General features: G+C 44.7%; 1 protein-coding gene across 2 annotated transcripts; it reads right to left on the bottom strand.

Annotated features, from left to right (window-relative positions):
* Positions 1–38: 38 nt before the first annotated feature.
* Positions 39–16,547, bottom strand: pkp3a (plakophilin 3a). 2 transcript variants are annotated; one of them, XM_080002483.1, is made up of 13 exons: positions 15,993–16,547; positions 11,827–11,912; positions 10,525–11,267; positions 9,180–9,303; positions 8,712–8,916; positions 5,977–6,151; positions 5,699–5,816; positions 5,439–5,603; positions 4,754–4,936; positions 4,505–4,658; positions 3,617–3,812; positions 2,700–2,787; positions 39–1,607 (listed from the first exon to the last, which is right to left on the bottom strand). In XM_080002483.1, the coding sequence occupies exons 1-13, from the start codon at positions 16,489–16,491 to the stop codon at positions 1,566–1,568; spliced, it is 2,778 nt and encodes a 925-aa protein (XP_079858609.1). In that variant the 5' UTR covers positions 16,492–16,547; the 3' UTR covers positions 39–1,565. The 2 variants fall into 2 exon arrangements, with proteins under 2 accessions (XP_079858609.1, XP_079858610.1); XM_080002484.1 differs by having other exon boundaries at positions 39–1,603.
* Positions 16,548–22,423: the final 5,876 nt, after the last annotated feature.

Here is a 22,423-nt window from a genome sequence, read left to right as displayed (position 1 = left end):
GCAACCAGCGCTGCATGAACCTGTAGGATAAAAACACGTCAAATTAAAACTTTTATTAAACAATATGCTTTTGTTTACACCTCCGCTTGTCTTTTGAAACACAGACACAAACGCAGACCTTAACACGGTTGATGATTCAACAGATTGATAGTAACGTTCACCACAGTAATTTGTGAATTATGATATGCAGTGCAGGAATCCAGTCAGAATTGAATATTTTTGCATTAATATTTACATGTCAAAGACAAGTCATTATATTCTCCAAACCATCTCAAACTGGAAAGTTGTGTTCTGAAGGTGTTCATCCATAACGACAATCCAACCTTTGCTGTAGATTCTGTGCTTAAAAAACATTTTTTTTACAACAAACCATTTCTATGGAAACATTGTTCATTTTTCATACAAAACCAGCAGCAGTTTGCATGAACTGTGAATAAATGATTGCTTTAACCACAACCTCCACATTTATGACATCCATGTACGATTACAAAACCTTTCTTACAACTTTATACAAACAGCCTTAGAGTTACATGTTGATACCACACAAAAATAAATGAACAACAAAATCCGTGTCTGAGACTGACAGCAATATAAACTGGATGAACCAGTGAAATTAGCTGCGTTATGTTAAAACCTATACAGGGGAGGGGCATTTCTAATGCTGCATAGCATTAGAAATCCTCATCTTATTAATTAAAATGTTTTCAGTAGTCATGTTTCCTTGACATCCACACATCCGTACATAAATTCAATTACAACTCACTGATCACGAATATCCCAGAGAAGATTAAATACTTATCCACTCTTCCAAACCTACAAATATAAAGTAGAATTTCTATATTTGATTATTATTTTTAATAAAGGTGGCTGTGGCAGGCCAAGGGAGCCATCAACGGAAGGCGGAGCCCCTTGGTTGATTCGCCCGATCCGCGGCAGGTGAGCGGCCCCGTGATGGGAGCCTGCCTGCAGCGGCGGCTTGACCACGCCCGTTTGGCCCGCCACAGTCGCATTTGGTTAGCAGAGAAAAAAATGCCTATCGTAAATCTCATGAAATCGTATCAGTAGCACAATGGCCGCATTCATGGTGGAGAAGAAGAGACGAGAAGGCACAAACTTTCCACTTTATCTCCCCATAAACTGTTAAGTCTGGGGCGACTTCCACCACGAAGACACAAATTACATGTGTCACTCAGAACTGGCCCAAGCACTTCCATGACTGCGTGCCTGCGTGCGTGCGTGCATGCGTGCGGGAACGAGCGTGAGAAAGTGAGATAAAAGAGAGATACACGACAGGGGAGGGCGGTAGAGATAGAGACAAAAAGAAAAATCCCTGGTTCCGTTGGGAAGAGGTGGATGGCGAAGGTGCACGTTCGGAGCTCGCTCCATCGTCCAACACCAAACCCATTTCTGTCCAGTTCGATGGGAGACACGCGCAGCGGGCGTGGGGTTTCTTCCACCGAAAGAGGAAGAAAAAAAAAAAAAGAAAACCACTCCTCTGTGATTTACACATCCATGTACATTCATCTACACGGAAGAACCACAATTAATAGTTCTTTTGGCACCACTTAGATCGTCAAATCTGCAAAATCTGGTCTGGTAAAGCCTTTCTGTAAAGACAGGGAGAGATGAGAAACATGTTAGGAGTGATTCATTACACTGCCGGGTGATAAAGAAAGTCCACTTTGAGTTAAACGTGTGTTAAAAGTATATTTGTACCCATTTGTACTTTTTTGAGTATATTTGCTACTTCTTGTTTACTGAAATGTGTTTTTAATTTAAAGTACAGCTTTACTATGCTTGTCATTAACATGCTGTAAGTGTAGTGTAGGTACACTTTATAAAAAGTATATTCAAACATCAACCTAACTAAAGCTGTTCTTTAGTGTACTTAACAGTGTGTTATTTGGATTGTCAAAAGTAACAAAAAGATATGCTCATCCTCAGTACAACTTCTGACATTAAACTCACAATAAAACAGTTACTATTGTGTAATATTGCTATCCAAACACTGTTTTTACTACTGTGTCAAATCGTGATTTTCCATTGACATGGAGACGTGGAACCAGAGGGGAAAGTGAAAATGATCAACAGGAGTTTACACTCCACTCCACGCATTTTTGTTCTGTCAGGACTTGCACATTAGGAAATCACCTGAAGACCGCACCCTTGGGAGGGGCCGGGCACTGTGTGCACAGGCGATTAATCTGTCCTCGCTCGAGCGCGCGCGCGACTGTGTGGGTGTGTTGAAACACTGACGTGTGTGTGAACACTGTTTGCTGCATGTATTTAAACCTGAGCTGACCAATGAGCTCTCGAGTGTTAGGAATGTCAACTGTCACACACACACACAGACACACACACACAGACACACACACACAGACACACACACACACACACACACACACACACACACACGCCCCAGGGTGGGGCCCAGCTTTCGCAACCAGGAGAAAGTTTTAGCACCGAGCCTCAACTTCTTTCCAGCACATGAGTAGTGTTTCGTTTGAATAAGGAATGAAGCTCTAACTTTACTATAACTAACTATGACCCAGTTTTAATCCCTAACAGTTGCAGCTAAAAAATATATTTTCATCTATCTCGTTGAGCTTGTTGTCAAATAAATAAATATATTCCCATATGTAACAGAAATTACATCTATATATACTTACAGTATCAAGTTGGGTTTTTTTGCCTCTCACCTGTTTGTACTGTTTGTGCAGCTTCTTGTACTGGAACATGTTGGACAGGACTGTCGCTGCTGCTTTGGCTGCTTTCAGCTTCCCTGAGCTGAAAAAGGAAATGCATTTTTTTCGGAGAACATTTTAATTGTGCTGTTGAACCTTTATCTTTAACAATGTTTGCCATACAACATCAAATAAATAATAGGGCATAATAAAATGTGGAGAATGTTAATACTTGTAATGCTGTCAAATACTGTGTGGAAAATGTAGGATTAACCACAGCCTTCCACTGAGAATTTGGAATGTTGGAATTCTCAATGATGTGTTTATGGTTCACTAATATATTGTTGTGTATTATTGCTGTATATTTCTATGGCGCGGACACAGCTCTCTGCAGCGCTCCAAGCAGGAAGTGATGCTGCGCTCATTGGAACTTGAAAAACTGTAAGTGATTCTGCGTTCGGGCGGAACTCGGAAAAAAATCGGTATCGGCCAAATTGTTATTTTAAACATCGGTACCAGCCCAGAATTTCACAATGGGCGCATCCCTAGTTTCCGTGTTTTCCCTCCCTCCATGCTCCAGTCGGCTGGTTCCACTCACCGTTACGGCTGACTCAAAACCCTGGAGTGGAGTTTTACTTTTTGAACCTGCATTTTCCAGCTTTGGTTAATGAGGGAATCATAACCAACTTCGACAACAGCAGCGAGTGAGAAGGTGGGATGTGAGCAAATTAAAGCCAAGAAGCACGTTTTTAAAATGAAGCAGCAAGAGTTGTAAAGAACTGTAACTGAGCACAACCCATATCAACTACTTGAAAAAAAAAAAAAAAAAAATATATATATATATATATGTATATATATATATATATTTTGTCACAAAATAAGTGTCACAAAATTCTGTCTAGATTCTACTCAGGAAAGTGCAATGTGTTTACCTGTTGTCATGCGCGGTCTTGATGCCGATCAGCTTGGGGAGGCCATCGAAGAAGGTGATGTCTCTGGCCGCCACCTGGCTGCTGGTCACCAGGTTGTTGAGGATGCCGCAGATGTTCACCACCACCTCGCTGGACACATCCTTCTGATTCCCGTCGCTGGGAAGCTTGGTCACCAGGGTGTTCACCACCTTGGTGGCTGAGGGAAGGAACCAAGTTTGGATGAGAGGCAATTTGTGGCCATCTTTCTGCTCTGCTCCTAGCAATAACACTTTGGAAACAGGTCGTCTGCCATCACTCCTCACACATTTGAGTCCTAAATTCATTCTCGGCTTAGGTCTACACTCTACACGCACTCTCAACATCCCACACACATAAAATATGCTCATATACATACACACTCACAAACTGACTCTATTCCTATCTCCCCTCTAGACAGGCTCCCTCCATCCCTCTCGCTTTCGATTGAATTCAAAGGGCTTTATTAACTGAGTGAAACATTTACATCGCCAAAAGTGAAGAAGATAACCTAAAATATAAATGTTGCAGTCAAAAATATATATAGATAATTGAAGATAACCTAAAACAAAAATAGAACATAAAAAAAAAAAATATATATATATATATATATATATACACACAGTATATATACTGTACTAATACAGTATACACACATACATACATATATTTTCTCTCGCTCTCTCATTGTAAACAAACACACAAACAACACTGCTAACAAACCAGAATTTTAGACACCAAACCGTACACACACATACAGTACATACAGTTCATATGTTTTGTTTTGTCAATCCCTCTTCTGTTAATTTGTTGATTTTGCGGATTATCCTCCTGTCAAAGAGGCTAAATGATAATTTCAGCTGGGACACTGACCCATGTCATTCTTGTCCTTGGCGTGGCGGGACAGGTTCCTGAGGAACCCGGTCAGTGAGCGCAGCTCCAAGTCGCTGTTGGTTCGCAGCAGATCCAGCAGCACGGGCAATATGCGCTCCTGCTCCAGGGCCACGCGGCTCAGCACCGAAGGCCACTAACGGGCGAGAGAACGGAAAGAAAGATGAATAAACGACAGCGAGAGCAGAGAAATGAGACGATCTCCAAATCCCCGAAACGCCGCCCACTCACCCTCTTCTCCCCGGCCGTGATGTTCTGGAGCGCCCCGGCGGCCCCCTCCCGCGTGGTGGAGTTGATCTCGCACTGGTGCAGCACGCGGTTGTACATCGTCACCACATGCGGGTGCCACAGCCACTCCATGCCCTTGGGCACCCGGGCCACCTCGGTGAAGGTGGACAGGTCCTGGTTCTGCCTCTGGGGGGCGGAGAGTCAGAGCTTTGATGAAAATGAAGGTGAATGGAACAGCGACATTTTGATGCACCCCGTGCATTCAGTGGCTCTCAACTGGGCCAAGCTCATGTTCTCAATCTGTCCGTAGTCATTAAGTCACGACCTGAACATAATTAAAAATTTTAACTATTCTGATCCCCATGATGCTTTTGCGATCATTTAACTCTGACGTGGAATATTTTGATTTATTTTGACCTGCTCATAGCTGTATGATGGTGTGGGACGTTCGTGAGATGGGGTCATGACAGCCACATGCAGTTGGAAACAATCAAAATAATAATAAAATTAAAAGCCCAATATTGGAAATTCAGTATACTTAAAAAATATATATATTACAAAGATGGACCTGAGCCCCACTAGAAATGGACCAATTAACCAATTTTAGATTGAGACCCACGAGTTGAGTGGGTCCTGTGGGCACTGTTCTACATAGTCAAAGGTAATATAAAATAATATATTTTAGTACATTTTTGGCTTTCTTGCTCTGAGGGGTGAAGCAGCCGATGGCTTCCCCATTCCCTGTGTCCTGTGCTCTGGTCGGGCCTTCCAGACGGAGGAGGGCGGAGGGCGGTATTTCGCTGTAGAGCTGGTAGGAGAGGTTCCTGAGGATACACACCGCGTTCTCCACCCCCTGGGAACACACACACACACACACACACACACAGAGGTGAGACCTTGAGCAGAACCAGCACAAGCGGCTGCCGTTCCCTGGACGCTGAGTCCCACCTTGTCCTCTGCTTTGTTTCCTTCCAGGGAGCCCTTGATGTAGTAGACCAGAGCATCCACCAGGCCGTGGGTCTCCCTCATCTGCTGCCGGGTTTTCTCGTTCACCGAACTCAGGTTCCTGAGAGGGCGGCAGCAGAAAGAATTATTTTTAAAACATCCCAGCCGATTTCACTCACTAGATGTAGCTGCGATGATCAGCACATCCACGTGGTTGACTCAAAACAATGAGGACTTTTTATCATTTGGACCTGTGCCGACCCTCGACGGGCGTTCTGTACCTGAGGCACCCGGTGGTGTTGTAGAAGATGTCGGCCTCGGATGGACTCTGCTGGATCGTCTCAGCCTCCCCGCTGCCCGACAGGGGGATGAGGATCTTCTCGGTCAGGTCGGGGAGCACCTCCTTGGCCAGCTTACCCTTCAGGTTGTCTTTGGATGAGAGGTTCCACAGGATGCCTGAAGCAACACATGCCAGGAGAGTGTCAGAACCAAGAGAGAATAAAAAATATATACAGTACACATTTTAATAATACCACAACTACAGTAAAATACCGTCTGGAAAATGTATGATTAACCAGCAACAGGTTTACCTCAGGCATCACTTCACAAGTTCCTAAATACACAACAGGTGACTGAGGCGAGATGAGATCAGAAAAGACTTGTAATGTAATGTCCAGCAGCAGGAAGTTGGCAGGACAGTGCCAGTTCTTTTCTTCAAAACTGGTTTTCAACAAAAATAGAGTAATAGAGAATAACAGAGTTTTGGACCTGACTCATGCGGGCTGACAAATCATAAAAGGGCACTAGACGCCATTTGGATGACAAGCTACGTTTAATTCCAGTTTAGAAATGTATTTAATAACTTTTTTTCAATCAATGAAATATAGCTGTTTAAAATATGTTGAAATGACAGTGATTACGGCCATCTAGGCATAGTGACTACTGAACGTGTGACTTTTGATCTTGATTTCAGGTTAGGAACCAGCTTTTATCCTAAACCTAGAGACATCTTTTCAATCCAAACATTCAGCTTGGACTGTTGAGCTTGCAACACATCTATGTGAGTGTGTTGAAGAAAAAAAGGGCGGATCCAAATCAAGTTGCAACAGCGAGCGACTAAGCCTGAAGTCATGACGGGGAGTGACTGCTTCAGAGACCACTCCCTGCTACACCCCCACCGCCCCAGCATGTGTGCACACAACAACACCTATTTTCTTTATGAATTCCAACACTACAAATGATAAAAAAGGAAATGCAAATGGATGTTTCTTAGGAGTGAGTTGACGTGTTTGAACTTGTAATTTTAAGATAAATAAGAAATAGTTTGAAATGGGGACAACGCGCGGTAAACGCTTTGCCGGAAAGGTACTGGTTCTTTCGAATTCAAACTACCTTGAGGGGATTGTATCTTGTTGAACAGTAAACAGATTTAGCTGCTGGCAGTATTTGCAATGCAAAGCTATGACGTGATTCCAGAAGCTGTGGCTTCACCGAGTACGTCATGGACACAACGCAGTGTATTCCGTCCGTCTTACCCAGCTCTTTAAGCATTCCCAAGAGAAGGCTAAAAACAGCCTTTAAATAGATTTTAATTTGACTTTATTTTGAATTAGTTGTTCTTTTCATGAAATTGACTTATCCTTATGTTTTTACTTGATTAGCTTCTTGTATGTATTTAATTTTGCTTGTTTGCTTTTTAATTGTTATTATTGTATTTATATTTATATTTATAAGGGGTCCTCCCTGTTATTGCTCGGATTTTTATTATTATTCATCTTCTTGGCGTTTTTCAGGCTAAAAGTATCTGAAACACGGCAACCGCTGTACGCACAGACATGGTTGAGGTCTAGGGACCAGGACGTTTCAGATGTCTTGGCGTTCAAGTTTCATTAATATCGATGTACATTTGGGGCAGAAATTAGGGAAAAACTGTTGCAAATTTACCGGAAGTAGAAAAACGTTGACGCGATTTGATTCATTTGAGGAGCGGGGAGCTTTGTGACATCATCAGCAGAAGTTATAGAAGTCTAAGCTTCGTCTCTTCGGCGTCCAGTGACTTGTGCCCTGTGGACTGCATAGCGTTTGCAACCCCAGACAGACAACCCGAGCCGATGCTGCGTTTAATGGAAACTCGGAAAACTGTAACTATAACGAAACAAAAACGAATTGGTCGCAGAAGGAGCAGGAAGTTCTAAAACCTTCGGAGGAACCATCCCTTTCTTTTGTGTCCGCGCTGCGTGATCCAGGAGTGATCTTAAACGCCGTTCATGGGGGACATTTAAACTAAACAACACAAGAGGAACATTCAGTGACCTAAGGGCACGGTGATTGGTCCAGACGTAAGTCTAAGGTGATCGGTCAAACGCATGAGCCCATGAAAACGTGTTTAAAATGTTAACGACAACCGACCAAAACAACGCTCTTCATTTACAATAAAAGTGTCTTCATTTACACGCAATTTATTTCCAAAACAAAAAAAATCTACAAAAGAGTTTAACAGGTTTTCCCTGAACGCGAGCCAACAAGGTCACACGGCCCTGGGCGGTGACAGGAGAACACAGTGGATCATCGTTAATGCACTGCCCAGAAGCCATATCACAGTTTGGATGACCAATGCTGAGGCGTGATATATCATCCTCTGGCGTATGGCTGTATCAATACACCACGGTGAGTTAAAGCAATGACAAAGCCTGCTTTACAGCCAAACACAGACAGCCCCGTTTGAAAAAGGTGGAGGCTTTGAAGAGTAGCGACAACTATAATACCTCCCTAACACGACTAAGCTATATTTATTATTATTATTATTATTATTATTATTATTATTATTATTATTATTAATAATAATAATAATAATAATAATTATTCTTATTTTTTTAACTGTTATTATAATTTTTTAAATTATTATTATTATTATCAATAATAATGTACAGCACTTTGAGTTGTATGCAAGGTGCTATAAAAATAAGGTTATTATTATTATTGTTATTATTATTATCATTATTATTACTATCATTACCGGTGATGTTCTTGCGCAGCTCGTCATCGGGCTCCTTCAAAGCCTCGATCAGCTGGGGGATGCCTCCCTCCTCGATCAGCGCCACCTTGTTGTCCATGTTCTCATAGATGAGGTTGCGCGTGGCTCCGGTGGCGAAGCGCTGCACCTCCGGGTTGTCGCAGTTAAATAGCTTCACCAGCTCCGCAATGCCCTTGTAGCGACGCACCTTTGGAACGAGGCAGAAACAGTTTGGCCTTTCTGCATCAGATTTGCTGACAGACGGACATCAGGCTTTCCTTCAAGCGGTTTCTGTCCAACCCAAATAGATCTCCCAAAGAACTCTGGTCACTAAAAACTCACAAAGAAACAATCTGTGAAGGTGAAATAATTATCAGGCGGAATGATAAACGCATTAGTTATTAGTGAATCAGATTTGCTCTGGATATAAAGCACAATGATGTCAGGACTGGAGACGCGATGTTAAATTACCTCGTGTTTGGCGTCGTTGTCGCTGTAGCACTCATGCTGGATGTAGGCGGCTCCCAGGACCTGCATGTTGGGATCCTGCTCCCTCAGGTACTGCACCGCAGTGGGCATATCCAGGCTGTTGATCCTTCAAAACGGAAACATTTTTGAATAAACAACCAGGAAAATAAAGGTGTGTGTGTCTGGTCTGGGTAATATAGCAATATAATATCAATATCAATATAATATTGACATTATGATATGAGACTAGATATTGTCTGGGATTTCCTGTGCGACTTGCCTTCTAACTTTCATCGAGAGCCAAACAGCAGCGGAACTCTTCGATGTTCCACTATAGTCGCTCAGCCAATCAGATAAAAGAGGCAGGTCGTAAAAGTTCTCATTACCGAAAACGTCCCGTTCATACAAACTGCCAGTTATTTGTTAACATATGAAAAGTTTATGAAGAGTAATTAAGGACAAATGGGTTTGGTTCATAAAAAAAATCTCTAAAACAGCCCAGATCTAATTCTTGTTCTTATTTTGTCCTCTAAGGGAGACCCCTCGCCATGTGTGATGGAGACATTGGAGAGGGAGCGATCGCGTGTCCCGGCCCCTTTAAAAAAACGAAATAAAAATGTGGTGTTTTTATTTTGGATGCATCTTATTGAATTTCCTTATTGAAGAATACAAATAAAGCACCGTGCGTAACGGGGAAACTCAGCATCCCTCTCTTACACCCCACCCCGACCTGTACTTGCCACCGGGCCAAACAATTTTTCTGGGGGAGACCCTGGATATTAACATCTAGTCCTACATTAAAGATCTGACAACAATGATAATAAACATTACATTTTAATTAGACTGTTTTTACTCATGAAGCATATTGTAGTACTGATGTGTACTGAGTGGAATTCCTTCTATTTAACCCTGTGGTCTTACCATTTGCCGGCGAACCACAAGCAGTTTGTGTGAAATATGAGGCATAGCACTGCCACACCCAAACGAGTCGAGCCGCTGGTCAAATCCCCCCACGCCGCAACGCGCTGTCACCCTTCAGAGCAGCACTTAGGCCACAACTGAACCAACTCCATCACAACAATCACCGTGAAACATTCTTACTTATTTATTATAATTAGCTATTTGGTTTTATAAAATATAATGTTTACGGTTTAAATGAAGACAAATGAAGGGATGTTTATTTGTTTCTGCTATATCCTTTACAATGATGATTTGAATTTTCTGAATTTCCCCCCACCGATTCATAAAGTGTCAACTGTATATAATGACATTATTGTAAGTGCTATGATTAAATAGCACCATAGGAAATAAAAGGCTCTATATCCCCGGTCGTGCTGGTTTATCTTACCCGCTCAGGTTTCCCATGCTGCCCATGATCGTGGGTCCGTCCATGATATCCATACCCCTCCCCACGCTGTGCATGCTCTTGATGGACATAGCCCTCGACAGGGTCCCCTGGTGCAGGGGGCCCTTGAAGCTCCCCTGGGCTCCACCAAAGCTGCTTCCTGAGGACATCTGGTACTGCCCCGAGTTGGAGGCAGACATGGAGCCCATGCTCATGCGGTTGTTTCTGTTGGCAATCCTGCTGATGGTGCGGTACGCCGGGCCCTTGAAGGAATGCTGAGGGACAATTTCCACCTCTCCTACCGTTGTCCCTCCGCCACGGGTCAAGGTGCCGCTCAGAGACCTCCGCATGGGGGGCGGGAAGGTCATGGTACCCCTCGCCTGGCTCACCTGGCTGCTGTAGCCGTTCATGGTGTTCTGCGAGTATTGGCGGTTGAAGGTGGCTTCCCGCTCAGAAATCATGCTCCCGGCATCACTGGCATCGGCCAGCCAGCCGTTGACCTGTGCCGGTTTGCAGAGGGAGTGCAGGTGGACTTCTTGGTCCATCCGTCCCATGTTGCCGCTGGTCATCTGCTGCGGCACGTTACCCTGGTAGCCGCCCAGACGGATGTCGTCGTGCTGGTACATGCTGCCGCCTCCGCTGACTCCACCCCCTATGCTGACCCTATGTAGCTGGCCCAGGTCCACAGCCGAGCGGGAGGAATAGCCCCTGGACATCCCACCAGAGTACTGCGACATGCGAGGAGCCTGAGGAAGGAAACCACCACATATAAAACAGAGAGACACTCCCTCACACTATGCACAAGTATATTTGGCAGGATGTTGTGAATTCCATCGCAAACCGCTCCCAAAATACTTTAAATTTCAACATTAGTGTTTAGCTAAACATGCAATGGAAAACAAAATGTGCAGCATACAGTATTTACATTAAACCCTGTACAGTATGTAGTGGTAATGTTTATAACTTCTCTGTTTATAACCTTGTTAAGTATATGCAAAGAACATATTCATATATACAGTATATTTATACATATATGCACAACTCACTGGACATACAGTATAATACATTTTTATACAATGTCTAATGGTTTTACACCATCTATCTACTGTATCTATCTATTTTTTATCAAATAGCTTTGTTTTCCTCCTGAGCTTTCAAAACGGAAAAGTCAAAAATGGAAGCTCAGGTCATCGCAGCCTTTTGCGAAATATCACACACACTGAGCGTGGGGCGACCAGAGCAGGTGACCAGGTCAGAAAATAACGTGCGCGACTGTTCTAGTTCCTAAAATAGTGTGGTACTCACCATGACGGGTTTGGACACTACGTAGGACTTGGAGGTGAACCCCGGGCCACAGGTATGGTATTTCATGGAGGAGGAAGCTCCAAATTCTGAAATTACAGGAAGAAAGTTTTAAAACTCAACAGCAAAGTAGGATTGAGATAGATTGATGACTTTTCTTTCCAATGTATCATTCAAATAACTTAATACATTATAAGTTAAACGGTTTGATGCCATTTGGATAAATATATGAGTTAACTACACTTTCATATAGCTATAATACATCAAAACAAATATTGAAGTGAGGTTGGTGATTAATCAAGACAAGGCCTTTACAGGTATTTACTGTACATTAGAGGTACAGGAAACCTTATACACTGTGAGTCTTGATATCTTGATATGGAACGTTGAGGTACAGGTTTTCTACATTGAAGGATTATATGATATACATTTCTACCAACTGGTGATTTATCCATTTAATGTAATGCAATGCACATTATGTGCACTACCATCAACAATCAACCAAAACAATGTATCATGTATAACACCAGAAGCCCAACATAGTGGCTATTTTCCACCAGTGGTTTTGGCAGGAAATGTCTGTAAATCCAAAATCGGGGTTGGTGTTTTGCAGCATGCTTGGTTCACTTTGTTGCCGTCAATGTTTATAATTATTTCAAGTCTAAAATGATAGAGACCAAACTTGTCAATGGCACCGGAAATACAAGCCCGCGGAAGAACAGCAGTCAACAATTGAATAACTTCCTTATTTACTGTGTCATTTACAGTCAAATTCTCCCTTCAGCCGTAGGACCAAAACAAAGTTAAGCTGTATGTATATTGACTACAAATATTTAACCGCAAGCAAGGTCTTTATTTTGAGATTAGTCAGAAGCAGAGCCTAATAATGGAATAATCAGAGCGATGTGTGCATTTGCGGTTGTTTTTACTGTATGTATGTATGTATGTATGTATGTATGTATGTATGTATGTATGTATGTATGTGTGTGTGTGTTCAAGATTCAAGATTCAAGATTCAAGATTTTTATTTGTCACATACATATACATACTTCCATACATATATGCAGTGAAATGTAATGCAACGCACCCGGTGATAGCACACAAGAAGTCCTAGGAAAAAGTACTAAAATAAAATAAAATAAAAAGTAGAAAATTACTTTCTAATAGACCGACTAACTGACTCCTAAAACGTAATACAGTAAGTGGAATACTTATAGAATAAGATAAAAAATATATAGAATAAAATACAATAAAAAATAAATTGAAATAAAATGGAATAGGTTGAAGGAAAATAATGTGTGTGTGTGTGTGTGTGTGTGTCTGTGTGTGTGTATGTGTGTGCACGTGTGTTCACAGGTGAGTAGCAGAGAGAGGTGAGGTGAAGTCACGCTCCGCTGCCGCGGGGAAAAGGCACCAAACCGGTCGGGACAGTTGACAGAATGAGAGCCACTTCCCGGCCTACGCCCAAACCCGGCTACACCCAAACACCAAACAAACCAATACACCTGCCGGTCACTGGGCCCAAAAGAACAAGAATAAAAAATGTTTCAAAAAGAGCACACGGAACACTCCTCGCTGATCAGAGGGGTTTATTTGCTAGTAGATTTTGGAGATTTGAAACGTTGCTTTCTGTGTTTCCCTTCCGCTCTCACTCTGTGTTGACACTGTGTCATTCCTTTACATGTACAGGGACATGAGAAGACCCCCTGTCCCAACACCAGTTCCACAAGCCACTGCATTAGCAACGCTGAGAGTTTGGCCAATCATATTTTTTCTCAAAGTAATGCAAAGTTGACACAGAGGTTTAAAGCCTCCGGACCATTTTTACTTCCTGTTTTCCTCTTCATTTTTTTTTTTTTCCCCAACTCCAAATGCAGACAGGAAATCGATTGCATCACCAGCAACACCAGATTATAAACTAGCGTCAGTAATAAAGAGCGGCATTGAACACAGGCCCCACTCACAGTAAAATTAAGAGGAAGATGAGTTTTCTTCATATACTGCGACTCACTGAGCTTTACGAATTAAAAAAGACGTCAGCCAAACGTTGACGCACTCGACTGACGTGTTGTACACTGGTAATAACCGTGTCTGTTTGGGGCGGCTGAGATGCCTCGAGCTTGCCCCGAGGGCCGTCACAGAGATAACAGCGATGACAAGGCCTTAAAACACGGGCCACAGTCAGAGGCCACACAGTCCCAAAAGTTACCCAGAAAGACGCCCGAAACAAGTGCCGCTTTAGTTAAGTTTGAAGCAAATGCACTACACGTCCGCGTGAATCAAATACTGACAACAACAGACACGGTTTCCACTTCCCACACCTACAGCAACAGGGCAGAAACATAGTTTTGTTTACATCAGCACAGTATAGATATCTACTGTAACTTCTCCAAATGTGGCATCAAACCCCCGTTCACCCTGAACAACATGTCACCTTCTGACTACAATTAACACCGCTGTGGGAAAACAAACATTATGGCACGCAGCGCGGTGGGAAAAGGAAGCCTTAGATTGATAGTAATCATGTCACACAGTGACACGCGACGGGCCGGCTCTCAATCCGCCACTCGTCTGGGATCCCGTAAACCTCTGCACCCTAAACCTCATGAACACACAGACTTTTAGGAGATATTGTGGTAAATTGGCGGCTTAGCACGCACCCACCCCGACTCTACAGGACGACGCTCTGAGCCGGGAACGGCTTCCCCTGTGCGGTACTTCTCCCGGTGTTTGCCTTTCGGGTTCAATGAAACTGGCTAAAGTACGGTTTCGACCATCCAGATCAGATGCGGCGGATCTGAACTGAAGTGATCTCCACCAGGCGCCAGGCGACGATGGCTCACGTCTATAAAGTAATCGTGAAGCTGGCTACCTGGATCATGACACTGTAAACCCTACGGATCTCGAGACCTTCCCCACCCGACCCAGCCCCGCAGGGAGAGGCTTTTCACCGCCGCCTCCTACCTGGGAAGTCATGAAAGACGCGCTTGTTTGGGCCTGTTACACATTAACTGCTCATTCGTAGGGAGGAGGTGCATTGTGCCCTCGGCTCAGGTGACACGGAGACCGAGAGAGAGCTCATCCAGGGACGGCAGCAGCGTTCTAGTGGCCCCCCCACCCGAAACACACGTATTGAATGCACAAAAACACACATACACCTGTTCCAGCTGATTGGATGAAATAATTCCCTCTCCCCTAGGTTCTAACAGCTCAAACATTTCACGTAAATCTGGACAGACTTCCTCTTTCTTGTAAAAGAACACTATGACAACAAAGCAGCTGATCCATCTGTTACCTAACAATTCCTGCAGCGGTGGATTACGCAGTAGGTCCCTACTGAGGACCTACTGCAAGAAATACCCCATTATCAATATTCTGCTGACTGATAAAAAAATATATATATATCTTCGGCCATTTGGCGGAACCACGGACATTTGTGGCCCTGAACCATTTTGTGCCCAGTCGATGCTCGTGGCCCCGAGCTGATCCTGCTCTGGGAACCAGCTGACAGCTGTAGATACAGGAATGCACATGAACAAGATAACACTCACATGCAAGTACACACACATGCAGCTACAGCGAGAGTGAGAGAGTGAAGGAGTTTGTGTGTTTGTGTGTGTGTATGTGTGTGTGTGTGTGTGTGTGTGTGTGTGTGTGTTTGTGTGTGTGTATGTGTGGTGGGGGAGGGTCAAATGCAGAAGTTTGGGCCTCAGCCCAAGCCAATTTAATGCTGCCCACTACATGATTACAATATATTGTTAAATCTGGCCTGCAAATAATTTTTTAAATCAAAATGCTAAAGTAATGCACACAATTTGACTAAACGTTTTCAGAGAAGGAAAGAAGGAGAATTACGTAGTATATAACAAATATTTACTTGTGTGTGTAATTGCTTGCCTATTTTAAACAAGCAATTCTGTCATGCGCAAAAAAATTAAACAGAATGTAATAAATAGTTAGTTTGTCGTTCCCCTCGTTTAAAAAAGACCGCTGACAAAAAACAACAACAACAACAACAACAGCAACAATAATCAAAAGTTGATTTGAAATATTGTGTGTGATTTGCGGCGGCCCCCTGCAAGTCCCATGGGGGACCGGGGACCACAGGTTGTGAACCCCCACACGCAGTATTTATTAATTCTCTCTCTCTCTCTCTCTCTCTCTCTCACCCGATGTGGCGTACTGCCCCGCCGCTCCGCCGTTCTGCCTCGGCAGGGTGGACTTCTCCGCCAGCCTCATCTGGACCTGCTGCTGGACCCGGCGGGCCCGGGACATCTCGTCCGAAATGCCGCCGCCGCCGCCGCCGCCGCCCCCGGTCCCGATCCCGATCCCGATCTGCACGTCCGAGGGCACCCCGTAGGTGGTCACCGAGCCGTGGGGCTGCAGGGCCGACAGAAAAGCGTTTTCCGAGGCTAGGGTGCTCATGTTGGGAGCGTTTAGTGTCCTGGGGAAAAAAAAAAACCCCCAAAAAAAGCCCTGGAAAGTCCCTAAAGTGCTGGAAAGCGCTGGGACGGCGGATATCAGAGCTTCTCCGTCTGCTCGGGGCTCCGGGGCTCTGCCGGAGACGCGGCCCCGCCGCTGGGTGGAGCCTGGTCCACCTGACACAGGTGATATGTCACACCCACTGGGGAAAGTTAACTCGTAAATTATAGGCTGTGTTACTGACATTCATGAGTAAACACTCCATGTTTACAATCTCTCCATTAAACTTTTTTGATGTGACGGAGTCATTATCGTAATGACTCCGTTATAAAGATATCGATATTTTGCCGATAATGACCGGCTGACTGCACAATATCCCGCTCACTACACGGCTACTTACTGAATCAAATCATATACTGACACGGAATATTGATCAGAAATTATTCTATAGCGACTATTATAAATGCAAGGCTAGTTTGGGAGCTTCCGCTGAAGAAACTAGTTCCACGACAACAGCTTCTCGGCTGACGCGGAGGAGCTGTTATTATTCAGAAATAACCTTATTGCTGCTATGGACCAATCACAATCTAGTATTCCACAGAGGCAGGATAATAATTATTTATTATTAAAAATAATAATAATAATAAAAAAGTATATTTTTCCCTAATGAAACTATATTTTCCGTATATAACGAGGGTTAAAAGGATATTTCCATTCCATACTTTGAAGTGTATGTTTATGCGCTAATACATTAATTTACTAATTCATTAATAAAGTAAAGTTCATTTTAAGTACCTGTCCATATCTAAATAATATATATTTATGCATATTTGGACAAATGCTTATTTATAATAATTCATAACTGATACATCACAAGAATAATTTTGGAAATAGACATTAAGTAGCTCTAGAGATTCCACCCCACTGTATATCTAAATATAATCACTTGTGATAAATATTCCATGATGCGTATTGGAACACCTTTGACCTTTTTAAATTCTCGTCTTTTTCTCTTATCGCAGTGTCCTTTCACTTAATAGGAATACAATACTTGCTGAGTAAATGTTTCGCTTTCTAGGGGACTTTAGCACCGTGAACATCTGTCAAATATTGTATGAAAATGATTTGATCTAAAGTCCAGATGATGTTGGATAGCAGAGACTGTCCTCAGACTTAAACAGGAGTGGGTTTTTTTATTCATAGTTAATAGTTCAACCTAAATTTCCTCAGAGAAAGGGTTGAGAAACAGTGGCTGATCAGGGCGTAGCAACCATGCAATGTTACCATGGCGTCTCTATAAACACTTCTATTATAACTGCATGATCGCTTACTGTGACGGTTTATTGGGTGTTGACATATACATAATCTAGCATAATCCAGAACCTAGCAATAATACAATAAACACATAATATAATAAATGCAATACAATACCCAGTACATCATAATGCAATTAATCAAACACATCAAATCACAGTTTTTCATCAATGCAGCAGGGGAAGTATTTCATTAATACACACTTTCTCAAATATTCTAAATAGTCTTTGATCATATGTATGCACTTACCATCACCATTTGGAATCAGGGATTTCAAAAAGCTCCTTCTCTGATGAAGGCAGCGTTCTGGGAACGGAGCGATCTGATGTGATGGAACAATGAAAAGGGATCGAGTTATATGTGGCTCTAGTCACCACCCAAATAGTTCCAGTTAAAACGTCCAGAACCCCAGAGATGACACAGACAACCCCAAGCAAAAGAAAAGAAAGTGATGAGTCAAAGAGGCGAAGCACACAAGCGATAGGTGTGGGCGCACGGCCATCTGAGGTCACGGCACAGGCGACAACACAAGGACGTCACACTCATGGGGACAAGTTGAAATGAAGGGAAAGGGTGAACTGAGCCGCTGCACTTTTTAAGGGAAATGGTAAGAGGAGAGAAGACGCCCTCCCTTAAGAGTCAGTGCTTCTCGGCCTCCTCAGCTTTTGGGGGTTTCTACTGTACATTTGACGGCTCGCGTCAGTGTTTTAACTTTCTTACACACGCAGTTTCTCAGTTAATTCAGTGCTTTGTGTTATTGCTCCTTACGCACCGTTTAACACCGCACCGCCTGGATGAGAGCTCTCACACCCAGGAGGTGTGGCCCCATAACAGAAACACGCAAGGGGTGGGTGACTCACGGTGTGTGTCCGCGCCCGCCTCTTTCGGTGTCGGATGGAAGGAAGACGGGCTCAGACAGTCAGGAGGAATCTGACATCACTGATCTTCAGTCTGGTTAACCAGCTGTCTGTCTGTCCCTGACGCACTGTGATCGTACACCCGCTCCCACCCACCCGCACGCATCCACTCTCACACGGGTTGTGCAACCACCCACACACACACACACACACACACACACACACACACACACACACACACAGGGGCCGTGATCATACCCCCAACGTATTCATGAATGGTGCATGCGACTCTGAACACGGTCCTCGCACAAGGCGTTGCTCCCTTCGCGTTCTGCTTGTGATAATATGCCATTTTGGGCGTAGGGTGTGTGTACGTGTATATGTATGCGTGTGCATGTGTGCACATGTGAACACGAACAGGTGAAGGACGCGGTGTTTTCTCACATGTTGCTTAAAATAGTAAAATAGCATTCGCATCATGCGAATGCTATTTTACGTTGTTGACGATTGTTGGGGCATGGAGTGCAAGGCAAGCTATTGTGTCAACGGGCAATACATTTTAATTGTATCTTGTCTGTCTGCCTGTCTGTTAGTCTGGCTGCCTGCCCGTCTGGCTGTCTAGAGCTAGTGCAGTTTGATTACACCTCCCTCCCTCCACCTCCCTCTGTATGTAAGTATGTAAGTATATCCATCTGAGAGGGTAGCTTAGTCATTCTAGTGTTACATTTAACATTCTGTATATACAATTACAATATACAAAAAATCATAATGTATGGATCTATGAGTGCATGATTGAACCAGGTCAGGGTTAGTATCAGTAAGTGTATTAAACTTGATATTCTGGGTATTATACTGTTTCATACCTCCGTTCATAACTCCACAGACACTGAACTTTATGAACCTTAGTTCCTGCACAGCGCTCTGGTCAGTCTGCCCCCTGGTGGTGGAACCACTACAGTGAAATTCGGACCCTTTCTCTGATGTGACTGTAACAACTGGGTGACACATTTATTTACCCTTTCTTGGTTAAAGTCATGGTTGTATATGGGCAAAATGTGTCTCATACATACCCGTCAAATCACCAGCACATGTTTTGTCATGGTCGTGCCCTGTTTCGTTGCAGTTATTCTGTCCCCAGCTCCCTCTCTCTGTCTCTCTCTCTCTCTCAGCAGCAGCTCCCTCTGTGTCTCTCTCTAGCTCTCCCTGTCTGTCACTCTGGTACTACATTCGCCTGATCACCTTCACCTCCTCTTCAATAAACCTCTGTTATTATTTGCATCGACGCCTGAGTCTCGGAATGTCGTGCATTTGGGTTCACTCTGACAGCATCGTGACAGCGAGACAGGAGGGGTGCAAGTGATTTGGGTTCGACTTGCCTGAAGGACTCGCACCCCCAACCCTGCAATTTTAACTGCAGTTAACAACAGTAGACATTGAGCACCTGGGTTTTCCGGGGTGTCCGGTCGCTGGCGGGTCGGTGTGGGGGCGTGGTTGGCCGGGGGGCAGTCGGGTGGGCCCCCCCTCCCGGCCTGGCTGGAGTTCTGACGGCTTGCGCCCGGTGGCTTGGGATGTGCTGCGACCTGGCGGGGCTGCGGAGAGCACCGCCGGGTGCCTTCTGGGGCCCCTGGGGGGACTGCTTGTTGTTGTGGGTGTGGGTTGGAGTGTGGGGGCCAGCTGTTGGCCTTTTGCTTCTGCCGCGGGGCTTCTCTGCAGTGGGCACCCCGGGTGCTGGGGGTGGCTGAGGGCCTGTATACCTGGTGGCCTGCCGGCATCGCCGGAGGGGGGGTGTAACATCGAGGTGCCACACACTGGGCACTTGCTACGTATATGGTCACTTGGCACTCTTGCCGGGCGGGGCGCCTGGTCGGCTGCGGTGGGGCGGCCCCCCGCAACCCCCTTGTGTGGGGCGTGGGGGTCTTGCCGGCCCACCCCTCGGGCGGGGTGTCGGTTTGTCACCGTGGGGCCGTGATCTGGGCCGGCGGTCCGTGCCTTGCGCCCGTGGCCCCAGGTTCTGTGCCGGCGGCTGCATCTTATGCCTGCGCCCGGGGGTTGGTTGTATATGTGCGCCCCTGGGCGCAGGGCCTCCTCGTGCTCCCTGGGACTTGGTCATGCTCCTCGGGCTGGGCGCGGGAGGTACTCCACGGCCCTTTGGCTTCTCTGGGGGCCCAGGAGTCTTCCGTGGCCGCAGGGCGGGGTACCCGGGCATCTCCTGTAGCCGGGGGTTGTCTGCGGGGCTGTGGAATTCGGGGGGCTTCGGGGCCCCTTGCGCTGCTTGGAGGCGCCGCAACATAGTACCGACCTTCTACGCCAGTACCAATGGGAATAAGTTATGTACACTCATCGGTGGACATCTTACACACACACACACACACGCACGCACGCACACACGCACACGCACACCTGCTTGCAGTGCACCCCAGCAGGGGGTGCTTTCTTTTCCTTTCCTCCCTCATTTACTGCCATTACTTTGACAGGAAGAGGCCACGGGACCAGTTGTAGTTAGGGTTTTCCAGGTTTCCTGGACCTAATTCAGTTTTTCAATACATGTTGTCATCCAATGTTCATGTTTTTGCGTAAATGTTGCTTGTTTCTATGTTTATTTATCTCACCGTGGTGATTCTCCCCCTCTTGGAGTAGTGATCAGTTGTTTATAGACCCAAACATGATAAATAGTTCTACAAAAAGGGGAGTTGGTGGTGGCTCTCCATAACCAAAACTGTGCTCTTGTCATTCTACAGGTCGTCCACAGGACAGAGTTATTGCAGCAGTTCTTGATGATTTAGGAATTAATAAAGAGTTGCATTGCAGGTGGAGAACTTGAACTCCTCTTGCAGACTAACTCTGTCCTGGATGCAAATGGAATACAAATACTCTGTGTTGTATGCCCAGCATGCTGACAGCACAAGTTAAAAAAAAAAAAAAAATGACAGCATCGTGACAAGTTTTAATTTCTCAGCTTCATGGGGAAAAGATAGATGAGTATCAATTACTATTAATAAAGTGCATTTTGAATATTAAAGGATTGTTTTCCTATTTTTCCAACACAGTCTTTATTTGTGTAGTGTGTTTACCTACTTTCAAACGAATAATCACACCCGCTATTTGGGCACCACCCCTTTCCTGGGGACCTAATGAAATCAATCATTAAGTTTAATTAACCAGTCTCGTAATCTAATCGTAAATTCCTCTCTATAGCACTTGTCTCTATTCCCTCCTTGAAGCTAAATATCACAAACGATGACCTTGGAAATAATTGAAACGTTTATTTATAGCTAAAATGTGTGGCAATAAAAGGCAAAATTAAAAATTGTAAAAAAAAAAAAAAAAAAAAGAATGCGGGTAATAGAAAACGAACAAAACAAATAAGAAAATAATGGATTCCTAAGCGACAAGCTCGTCGCTGGTTTGGCAGGAATGGAGGGAGTGCGTGACTGGAAGTAGGATAAATGGAACAAGAGGCCGCGTAAAGTTCATGAGTTCTAACCTAAAGATTTTGACTCTATCCAACGCCACCAATTAATCCGACGACGTAGCAGAGGAGGTCTCTGGGGTTCACTGCGTCGCCTTCGGGTGTAGCTCTGTTCCACCGACGACACGATTGCATTTCGGCAGGGAAAGCACCGGAGTTCAGCGTTGCCGGTTCGGAGAGGCGCAAACAGCGGTGTCTTTCAGGATGTCCTTCCCGGCGGGTCAGCTTTCAAGGCATCTGTTGTCTTGGTAACGGTAAGTCTGTGACGTGGGAGTCGCTGTGATCCGTGGGAACGGGTCGACGGATAGGGGCTCTGCTTAATTGTTTCTAGTTGAGCCGTCTAGGAGCGATTGGGGAATATACCCGTCAGTGATTTGGACAGCGGATCACTTGAATCGCTGATTGCCTTCGCTGATCGTTTGGCTGACCGCTTTCCTGAGCCGACACGAGCCCCCCGCAGTGGAGGTGGCCCTTAACGACCACATAGAGCAGTGTTTCTCAAATGGGGGGTGTGGTGTGGGGATGGTGTGGTTTGAGC

Source organism: Zeus faber, assembly GCF_960531495.2.
Source record: "Zeus faber genome assembly, chromosome: 6".
Lineage (NCBI taxonomy): Eukaryota > Metazoa > Chordata > Actinopteri > Zeiformes > Zeidae > Zeus > Zeus faber.
This window is presented reverse-complemented; position numbering and strand designations above follow the sequence as displayed.

Coding starts and splice junctions, on each gene's coding strand:
- pkp3a (XM_080002483.1), bottom strand. CDS start 16,491: ATGTCAGTAACACAGCCTATAATTTACGAGTTAACTTTCCCCAGTGGG. Junction 11,268..11,826: donor TAGTGTCCAAACCCGTCATG/GTGAGTACCACA, acceptor TTCCTTCCTCAG/GCTCCTCGCATGTCGCAGTA. Junction 5,817..5,976: donor AACACCACCGGGTGCCTCAG/GTACAGAACGCC, acceptor CCGCCCTCTCAG/GAACCTGAGTTCGGTGAACG.